Source organism: Oncorhynchus tshawytscha, linkage group LG27 (assembly GCF_018296145.1).
Source record: "Oncorhynchus tshawytscha isolate Ot180627B linkage group LG27, Otsh_v2.0, whole genome shotgun sequence".
Taxonomy (NCBI): domain Eukaryota; kingdom Metazoa; phylum Chordata; class Actinopteri; order Salmoniformes; family Salmonidae; genus Oncorhynchus; species Oncorhynchus tshawytscha.
This window is the reverse complement of record NC_056455.1, coordinates 5007244-5018477: the sequence shown is the minus strand read 5'-3', so window position 1 is coordinate 5018477 and position 11234 is coordinate 5007244. Positions and strand designations below refer to the sequence as shown.

The 11234-nt window shown below is 39.0% G+C and overlaps 1 protein-coding gene across 1 annotated transcript; it reads left to right on the top strand.

The window, feature by feature from the left end:
• The first annotated feature begins 8689 nt into the window (after positions 1-8689).
• gngt2a (guanine nucleotide binding protein (G protein), gamma transducing activity polypeptide 2a) lies at positions 8690-10938 on the top strand. The gene is made up of 3 exons (XM_024389914.2): positions 8690-8843; positions 10154-10243; positions 10389-10938. The coding sequence occupies exons 2-3, from the start codon at positions 10160-10162 to the stop codon at positions 10515-10517; spliced, it is 213 nt and encodes a 70-aa protein (XP_024245682.1). The 5' UTR covers positions 8690-8843; positions 10154-10159; the 3' UTR covers positions 10518-10938.
• Positions 10939-11234: the final 296 nt, after the last annotated feature.

The following is an 11234-nucleotide window of genomic DNA, read 5'->3' as shown; positions in this document are numbered from 1 at the left end:
TGTAGGCATATCATTGGAAGATTGGCCATAAGAGACTACATTTTCCAGGGGTCCGCCCGGTGTCCTTTGTCTAAATTGGTGCGTAATCGTCAGTTGCGGGCATTTTCTCCTGGGATTCAGGACAGAAAGCACACTTCCACGAACGATGTATCATCGAAGAGATATGTGAAAAACACCTTGAGGATTGGTTCTAAACAACGTTTGCCATGTTTCAGTCGATATTATGGAGTTAATTTGGAAAAAAGTTAGGCGTTTTTATGACTGGATTTTCGTTTTTTTTTTGGGTAGCCAAACGTGACGCACCAAACGGAGCGATTTCTCCTAAACAAATAACCTTTCAGGAAAAACTGAACATTTGCTATCTAACAGAGTCTCCTCATTGAAAACATCTGAAGTTCTTCAAAGGTAAATGATTTTATTTGAATGCTTTTCTGGTTTTTGTGAAAATGTTGTCTGCTAAATGCCACGCTAGCTAGCTACTGTTACACAAATGATTGTTTTCCTATGGTTGAGAAGCATATTTTGAAAATCTGAGATGACAGTGTTAACAAAAGGCTAAGCTTGAGAGCTAGCATATTTATTTCATTTCATTTGCGATTTTCATGAATAGTTAACGTTGCATTATGGTAATGAGCTTGAGGCTGTATTCACGATCCCGGATCCGGGATGGCTAAGTGCAAGAGGTTAAAACCAGCAAATCAAATTGTTTCGGGACCAACTTGGTGGAGACAACCTGAGCACTGAAGGTGATCCTTGGTAAAGATTGCCACTCCCCCACCTTTTGGAAGATCTGTCTTGCCAATAAAGGTTATAACCAGAAAGGGTAACATCAGTATTCAAAACACTCTTCCTTAACCATGTCTCAGTAATGATCAACACATCTGGATTAGAGTTGTGAACCCACACTTTCAATTGAACCATTTTAGGTAATACTCTTCTAGTGTTAACGTGCAGAAAACCCAGGCTTTTACGAGAGCAGAAATCAGTGAAGTAGATATCAGAGCGCAGAATTGGGGCTATCAACAGTAGCTGGGACAGGGTGTACATGCACATTTGACAGATATCATCAGCGGTAATACAATCAAGGCACGCAGAGGACGGGGAGAGCATTAGATGGCAATTAGTTGGCAACAAGATCATACTGTACAGCAATTTCATCAGGTAACATAAATACAAAGCCGGTGGAGGTGGTTAGAATAGGAGGGGAGGCCAAAAGTCAGTGTAACCAATAGTCAGAGTCCCGACTCTGGTTATAGACCGGTTATCTGTATAACAATTTGACAACTGCTGATGCAAAAAGGGGTTTTAAGAAATACATTTGGTTGATTGACAGATTTGTATTATAATATAACAATATTGTTATTATAATGTTACAGGTGAGACATATCCAGATATGTCAATATCTTGTCAAGTGCTCAAACCAGGCCTTATGGATTAACCCCCAAAAAGACTATATGAGCTTGGAGAAGCTGACCATGAGTGATAAAAAAAATAGATGCTCTATGATTTCTCTGTACAGCAGCCCCAGACAATCATGTACAGTAGCTCCAACTTACAAGAATTGGTTTACAGGACAGTAATGAAAACAGTTTATATGAGCACTAATTCAAACATACAATGATATATATTTGATGCAATTACTCATTCAAAACTGTTGTTACAAAATCACTTCCCATTGTGTACATTTCAAGGTTTCACAGTCATAAAACTACTATCTAATTCATGTTTCTCAGACTAACACACTGTTGAGTTTCCTATTTACTAAAGAACAATAATTAATACAAAACACAAAGTTGTAAAATAATCTGCATATGTTCTCTACTGAAAACAGGTACATCCTAAAAGATTTTGTTGTTGTGGATAAAAATTGTGTTCTCACAACATCTTAATTTAGGATACTGTTTTATTTTAAATGGACTTAAATTGTATTATTTATGTTTCATACCATGCTAATACACTACCAAGCAATGCAAGCAGATGTGGAATTAACCCCAAAACAGTGGTGTGTCTTTTTGAATCGAGAATTGATCAGGAATTCCAGTAGGCTTGATCCTATTCAGGCATCACATGCAAATCAATAAACTCCACCAATAAAACATTGAAAACCTTAACATGACTACTGGCAATATCATTACTTTCGTCACCATCCATCAATGGTTGACTTGCATTATTTTTATTGGTACATGCTACCAATTATGCACCTGGGGACGGGTGGGACCACATGCACTTCTAAGTAATTGAGGCGAGAACATTATTGCTATATTGTCATTTAAAATCATTGATCCATTAGAGAACATATGACCAAAGCAAGGCGTGACCCTTTTATAGAATTAAAACAACATTATTCTTCATGAGAAATATAATCTTATGTTTCAGGTAAGACCCAAGTGCAGACTGTGCTGAAGTAATAATGATTAGAACCCCAAAGTAATAGGATTCTGAAAGAGGGGGATTAGAACCCCAAAGTAATAGGATTCTGAAAGAGGGGGATTAGAACCCCAAAGTAATAGTATTCTGAAAGATGGGGGATTAGAACCCCAAAGTAATAGTATTCTGAAAGATGGGGATTAGAAACCTAAAGTAATAGGATTCTGAAAGAGGGGGATTAGAACCCCAAAGTAATAGTGGTAAGAAAGATCATTAAAGGTAATTTCAGGTTCAGGTTTAGGGGGGTAATAACTTTATGGAAACCACTATTCACACTGTGGATTATAAACATAGAGAACCATCACATCAAGGAGGTGTAACAATGATGAATGGCTATTCAATGTACAACCGTAGTCTTCTGTAACAAGCAATATGTGTTACGTATGTTTACATACAGTACATCCATGACTGAATGGTTTCATGAACTCCTTTAAAGGTTTTGTAAGTTGTAACAGGTCCTCATTCAGCAGTCTGTATTAACCTAGAGTCACCAAAACATCAACGTTTAGAGAAGCTTGGAGATTGTTCCACAAGTAAGCTGCAAAGAGCTAATTGATCTAACTCTGTACAGACCAAAGGAATTTCCAGAGCTAGCAATCCCTGAGACTGTGTATGATAACTCCGACTAGTATGTCTAATGGTTATTATAGATGCTAGCTACAAAGGAAGTTTACAGTATGTCAAATTAATTTATGATATATTTTTTTAACTTAACGTCTATACTGATACACCATACTAGGTACATACACTTCAATCATTAGAATCATTTTTTTGTGCACTCTAGAAAACAACATATACGTAGTTTTGCACGTATTCAATAATAATTTAAGGTCCAATAAAGGTTTTCTGTCAAAATAATGAAATCATACTGTAGTTCAGATAGATCATGATCAGCGGGGCGGGGCAATATAATACACAACTGTATCGTCTGCATAAAGGTGCAGGTAAAACGTTATTATGTTTATTTTTCTGACCAGACAATATTGTCAATGTATACAATGTAGTTGTTTATCAGACATTCTAACATGTAACGTAATGCCTATGTACTTAAAGATGTATATGCAACATTTAAACAACAATTTCGACCTCCCTTGGGTTATGATGTATATGACATGACAAGATACATTGGCTATTTTAGTCATCTTTTTTTAATTTACGTGTTTATAATCCAATAGTATGTTTTTAGAGGGGAGGGAAATATTGTTCATGTTAAACTGTAGAGAGCGAGAACCTTCGGTGAATCAAGGAGTCACTGATGTTTTTTATACAGTACCAGACATATCGAGAAGGCTCGTTCTGACAATAGACAATGAGCTTTATTAAAGTTTCAAACGAGACTGTCAAGACAGGACCGTACTGCACTATTACACTGTTACGTACTACTAATGTACTAGAATCTAAGATGCTATGGAATATCTACAGGGGGAACATGTGCACACTATAACACATTCCCCACATCATCTAAGGATGAATACACTGACGCTGACGTTGCATTTTGTTATGTGAAATTAGCGTAAGTATGGGTAAAGGGTTTACAATTTTGTTTAGAATGTCTCTTGTGAATATTGAGATGTGGTACATGTATATATTATGTATTTCAATTTGTTACACATTTTTAATAGCACTTGTGAGTTGTAGACATGTTTTTCAGAGGTTATAACACATACATATTTGGATTTAGTTATGTGTTGAGTTTTTTTTTACATGTAAACTATGATCTTATCAACCTAATACATATACAACCTTTTTCATTCACCTCATTGTTATTTAAACTGAACTCTAGGTTTCATAGTTTTTATAATAATGATTTACACATTTTTAAAAAAGTAAATAGTTAATTGCATATTATGTCATTGCTGATTCAATACTTTTTGTTGATTTGATACGTCACATTTTTGGGTATGTCTCACCTGTAACATTATGATAATAATAAGATCTGTCAATCAACCAAATGTATTTCTTAACTATTTTTTGCATCAGCAGTTGTCACAAAGTGTTTTACAGATAACCAGTCTAAAAACCTAAGCCCAATCAATGCATATGTCGAAGCACAGCATCTAGGAAACACTCCCTAGAAGTCATAAACCTAGGACTGAAATGAGAGAGAAACCATGCTCCGAGGCCTGTGCTGAGTACATGTGTCCCTTGTTTTTTTTATTCAGGATGTTCCTACGTTCGTAATGACCAGAAGGGTCAGATAATTGCCAAGGGTGGCTATAGAGTGGGCATAAGTTCAACACTCAGGAATCAACAGATGGACACTAACACTTGTCATGACTGTCCTGTGAGGATCACAATGGGTCAGTTGCGCTTGGCAATTGCTGACAATAACCAGACCTTCTCCCACCCGCAGAGGGGAGGATAGAACTGGTGTTGGGGCTTTGACACCACACACACGAGGTGAAGAAAGAAACTCACCTTCCTTTAGACCAGAGAGACAAAGAGTTGCAGCTCATGTCCATCGCGGTTTGAATCCTGAAGACCAACATGAGGAGGAAGAGGCGAGATGCTCACCTCAGACAATCACTGGTACAGCTGATTAGCTGTCCTAAGTACGGTATCTAGGAAAGTGAATTCAAGTAGGACCATCCTATTACTCTCATCACCCCACAGGGGATCATCGACACGGCTGATTAGCCTGTCTTCAGAGGACCACTCTTCCAGAACGAGAGGAAGGGAACACCATCTTTTAGTTCTGCTCCAGACTACATGACATGTCATTGAAGCCACAGACAACTAAGAAGAAGGACATCTTGACCTCTTGTGGCCAATCAGAGCCTTTACACTCAAGTCCGAGAGAAGGCAAACCAAACCCCTTTCCGAGAAGGCTTGGCTCCGTGTGTGTGTGTTGGGGGGTCTTTGTTGCATGAGGAGGTGTCAGGTTACAAGCCACACACACACACCCATAGGGGGGAGAGACAAGGTCGAGAGGAATAACTATTTAATTTATTTTCTTTCAAACATTTTCTTTTCTTCGAAAGCTTTAGTACAGAAATGCATACATATTAAAATAATTTTTATTAAATTAAGTTTACCAGGCAATATTAAACTATAACCCTAATGTTTTTTTAAAACCTTTGTCTAAATCATACATATTACTATTATTATATAAAACTACAATTTAAAACCAAAATAAATGTTTATATGTATAATTTATTATTTTAGGTGTAAAGACTGTTTTTGTAAATGTATTTCTTAGAAGTATTTTCCTCTGTTCGTAAACCCACAGCTTTTAACCTGACACCTCCCCATGCAACCAAGACCCACACAGTTTAAGGTTAGGGTAAGGGTTAGGTTAAGGTATAGTCCCATACACCTTCAAACATTCAACCTCCAGCTGTGTACTCCCTCTAGCACCAGGGTCAGCACACTCTCAAATGTTTTTTTTTTTGCCATCATTGTAAGCCTGCCACACACACACTATACGATACATATATTAAACATAAGAATGAGTGTGAGTTTTTTGTCACAACCCGGCTCGGTTAGAGGACCAAGGCACAAATAATAATATAATAATTAGCAATAATGTTGCTCTTTATTTAGCCATCTTACATGTTAAACCTTATTTGTTCATCAAAAATTGTGAATAACTCAAAACAGGTTAATGAGAAGGGTGTGCTTGAAAGGATGCACATAACTCTGCAATGTTGGGTTGTAATGGAGAGTCTCAGTCTTAAATCCTTTTCCGCACACAGTCTGTGTCTGTATTCATGCTAGTGAGGGCCGAGAATCCACTCTCACATAGGTACGTGGATGCAAAGGGCATCAGTGTCTTAACAGCCGATTTGCCAAGGCAGGATAGCCTGTTTTGTGGGTGGTTGTTTCCTGACTTTGTGTTTCCTGTGTCAGTGTTTGTGCCACACGGGACTGTTTTCGGTTTTTCACGTTTCTTGTTTTGTAGTTGTGTTCATGTTGAGTTTTCCTATTAAAACCATGGACACTTACCACGCTGCATTTTGGTCCGATCCTTGTTTCACCTCTTCAGAGGATGAGGAGGAAATCTGCCGTGACAACTTGCCTGTCCAAGCTACTCAGTAGCTCACCATATCAGATGCTTCTAGTCCCTTCTTATTACAGTACTACCAGTAGAGCTGGTATGTGTCTCTATGGATGAGGGTCTTACTTTTTTTAACCATTTATCCATTTTCAAGCAAATTGAATGGGCAGCAGATACATTTGGCTACATACAGAATTAGTGTCTTTTTGTGTGTGTGTGTCAGCTGCAATGTGCATTGTAACACTTTGGTCACACAGGGTTTAGTCATTAATCTAATGGATTAAGACAGACAAGACTCTGAAATGGGATTGGGAGGATTTGACTCAGGAAGCAATTTGTCTTTAGGCTAAAGGGGTTGGTCATTCAGGATGTGGCCTTTTAAAGGGACAATCTGGGATTGATTCATAATTTTGGATTGATGATATATAGCTATTGATTTTTGAAGAATGTCAATTATAAATGCCTCATGAAATGAGTTCAGTGGTCTTTCTCCATCACAATCCAAAATATTAGATTGTTGAACTAAATTATCTGTAATGTGATTGCAAAACATCAGTGTAACCCTTCAAAACATGGTTAAAACTATAATTTTGATCACATAGATAGGCTATGGATTCAAGAACTGACCGTCCATACATATGACAGTGTTTCATTTCTCCAGCCCTACACATGGAGGATCTTAATTTGAGCCAGTTTACTACAGCAGGAACATAAGAGGGGTTGATACACTTTTCATTAGGGCAAATCAAGTCTGACATTTTAATGTGAAAATTACAAACATTAGAAGCCTTTTTAAACATTGAATACACTATAAGTTTGCATTTCCGGCTGTGCAGGAAAATTCTCAACAATAAAAGACTGATCAAATTAAGACTCTACACCTGTGTCTGTCTGAGATTTCTCCTTTAATAAGAGGTGACATGGGGCCAGATACCAAATGTGCCAGGCCTCAGGTTCAGATGGGACAGAAGCAGACAACCAGGAAGGTCACTCTTAAGAGGCAAAACAGGGATGAGGGATTGGAATTGTTCGTGCAAGTGAAGTCCAGAAGGATCTATAGTGTATTCAATGTTTAAAAAGGCTTCTAATGTTTGTAATTTTCACATTAAAATGTCAGTTCTTGCATCCATACTCATAACATGCCTGACAATCCTCTTAAGGATCCACCCCTTTAAAAAAAAAATATAATCTGAAATGACATACCCAAATCTAACTGCCTGTAGCTCAGGTCCTGAAGCAAGGTTATGCATATTCTTGGTACCATTTGAAATGAAACACTTTGACGTTTGTGGAGATGTGAAAGGAATCAAATCAAATTTTATTGGTCACATACACATGGTTAGCAGATGTTAATGCGAGTGTAGCAAAATGCTTGTGCTTCTAGTTCCAACAGTGCAGTAATATCTAACAAATAATGGCATTATTTAAAGTGGCATTGTTTAAAGTGACTAGTGATCCATTTATTAAAGTGTCCAGTGATTGGGTTTCAATACAATATATACAAGTGATGTGAGTAATGTAAGATATGTAGACATTACTAAAGTGGCATTATTTAGAGTGGCATAGTTAAAAGTGACTGATGCATTTAAGAATTTAAGCTTTCTGCCAATATCAGATATGTCTATGTCTTGGGAAATGTTCTTGTTACTTAGGCTAATGAGATTAGCATGAGGTTCTATGTTAGCTCAACCGTCCTGTGGAAGGGACACAGATCCCGAAGAATATTTATTAAACAGTATGCCTATGATATAGTGTATAGGTCTTATACTGTACATGTTCTTATTATCATCTCTTCTCTAATTTTATCTTAACTCTAACCCCTCCCCCCAATTAAATCCATCACAATCCTCACCTGTCCTTACAATACAGAGTTAACATTCTGAGTGAGCCCAGTGCAGTTTACCTTTCCAAATCAATGGACCGAATTGGGGGCCTGAGTTTGGGGCTGAGACCGTATGGGAATGAAGGTCTGTCGGTGGGCCTGGCTGTTTTAAAATAATTTCCTGGTCATTCAGAATGCTCATATTTCTCCCGTTTTTGACCTCTGAGAGTGACCCAGGTGAGATTGGAAGTTTCTTATAAAAAGCACAGATCTGTGGCCAGGATTGGCACTGTGAGCATTTGTCTGAAGCTGATACTCTCTCTCTGTCCTCCTGTGACACTCAAAGGTCATATGTGATTTGAGGTTGACATTTGGCGCAGCTAATTATTATAGACTAATCTGATTAGGAACCGGGGGGGGTTGTGCAATAGTCTCCTCCCAATCTGCCATCGTGCCATCTGGAGAACGCCCTGAAGAGGGGAGGTGAGGGACAGGGTAAGCCAGTTGAACTCAGGAGGGAGACAACCCAATCGCAGCGGTTCCATAGAGGGGGAGAGACGACAATTTCCCTGCATCGACTGTCCCCACAACCAATAGGTGAGTGTCGGCCTGAAGAGAGGATGTAGCGACTAACTACAGTCTTGGCCATTAGCCTGGACCGGTGTTCAGGGAGATTCTAGCTCATCTGAGCAATTAATTGAATTAAATAGTATGCATATAGAACAACTTTTAGATTTTTTATTGAGGGATGGATTTTTAAAAATTGTCAACAAGCCACACTACTACATTTGATGTAGTATCACATTTTCTAATACGATCAATTATTTGTTTAATTGACCCCCTTCGAGTTGTTTTCAATGTTGTTAGACATAACTCAGAGGTCCCTTTTTTTTTTTTTTTTAGATTGAGTGATGTCTGAGGTCTTTTTTTTGGGGGGCTGAATTTCTGTCTGTGCTCTTCTATTTCTGTCCCAAACAATGGCCTTGTTTGGGACAGAAATGAATGGATGAATGCAGTGTGTGTTTGCTCAGCGTGGCTAGAAGTCACAATGTAATAAAGCTGTTGTCTGCACCACCCAGTGTCACAGTGGCTCCCTTATCTGCTATGATTGTTCATGTGACATGTAATTGCTCGTTTTGGGTTTGGTTGGTTGCCTGATTATGTTGGCACAGTGTGTTGGTAGAGGCTAGGGTTGAAGTAGGACCCAACAAAGAACACCAACCACATAGCCTTCATGTATTTCAAAAGTTCAGTTGTATGATAGATTCTTTCAGGATAGGGAAGAGTCAACAAGGACTACAGATATGTCAAAAGTTCATTGGTTTGTTCATACAGTCAGATATCTAAGGTTTCCCTTTTGTAGGCCAGCGGATGAATTTCCCTCCCTCAAAAATATAGTGTAAACTGTATATATTTTAGAACTCAAACGGTGTATTCTCAATTCCTGGCAACTAGCCATACAAAGTTAGACAATGTATAGGGTGCGTTCTTATTGGATAATCCTGTTCTGCAACCTTCTTTAGCTTGTTGTGACATCATAGGTTTATTTTACCACACATGCAATAGAAAACAGGCCAGGGTGCCTTGGACCGGTCATCCCAGCATGAGATTCCTAAGAAAGAGGAATTACATGGATTTGAAAGGTGAAGATTAAGACCTGGGTTCATGGGCTTACCCATTGAAGCGCTTTGTTGAAGACAGATATAAGAATTTCAAACGAGTATATGCCAACCTGTTCAATTAGTGAAGTCATTCACAAATCCCAAAGACCCTCACGTGGATTTGGATGAATTATGATCAATATTGACAAGCAACAAGATAAGAGGTACTTGTTATAGCATGGTGAATGTTTGTTGTTTATTCAGTGTGCCCTCTCTCATGGGTCCTCTCCCCTCCTTCCTTCTCAGGGAAAGATGGCTCGGGATATGTCAGACATTGACATCCTTAAGATGGAGCTGGAACAGCTGAAGAAAGAGGTCTCAACGCCCAGGGAGCCTGTAAGCACCATCAAAGGGTCCATGTAGAGAAGCTCTGTAGTATAACAAAGGCATCCCTGCAAACTGACACAGTCCCATTGAACTGAATTAGAATGCTGCATTGAAAGAATCCAAACTTCTATTGACCCCTCTCCGTTTCTCTTAGGTGTCCAAGACATCCAAGGACATCATGGACTGGTGTGAGGCTGCGTCTGGTACCGACCTCCTGATAACAGGAGTACCAGATGATAAGAACCCCTACAAGCCTGAGAAGGGAGGCTGCATAATCACCTAGCACACAGGGACACAGGGAAAAACATCAGATGTATTTGTCAGTTTCAGCCTTTTCAGCACTGTAAAGAGTGGTACATAGCTGCAGTAAGTTAGCCATGTGTTCCCATGTGACTACCCACACGAGAGACTTCCGCTAGGTTAGCCGGTTTTGGACAACACAACATTGCACACTGACTGGGCTACGCAAAGGTCACCTCAGGAGGAGGAGATTTATCCAGGGACAGTTCAGGGGACAGGAGGGATCATTTGGTTACGATGGTGTCCTTCCTTTCTCTTTGACGATCTATGACCCTAACCTCCTCACCTGTCAGTTATCTCTGCCGGTTCTAGAGCTTCCAAACAGGCTCCGGAATGTTCCAAGTGCACCCACTGACCTGGTTTTGTTTGGCTTGTAAATAAAGTGTATCCGTTACAGCAGTGTCTTCGACGTCTCTTGGTTCTCTCTGTGACTTCTCCTTTGTTTTGCACCTCATATGAACATGGATCGTCTCATGCTGCACGTATCCCTTGATTCAATCAAGTTGTAATGTATGTTTTAGGAATCAACATTTTGATCAGAAGGTGGGTTGATCTATGATGTATGTCACTTAGAATGGATACAGTCCCATTGAACTAGAACGTTGAATTGTAAGAATTCAAACTCGCCTTTCGTTTTCAGTCAGACTTTATTCGGATAGTCCCATACAGATGGGCAAACTAACTCTTGATATCCAACAGC

Bases quoted from the DNA above. Each gene is read 5' to 3' on its own strand.
- gngt2a (XM_024389914.2), top strand. From the start codon at position 10,160: ATGGCTCGGGATATGTCAGACATTGACATCCTTAAGATGGAGCTGGAA. The intron at 10,244-10,388 runs GTAAGCACCATC...CGTTTCTCTTAG, and splicing joins TCTCAACGCCCAGGGAGCCT to GTGTCCAAGACATCCAAGGA.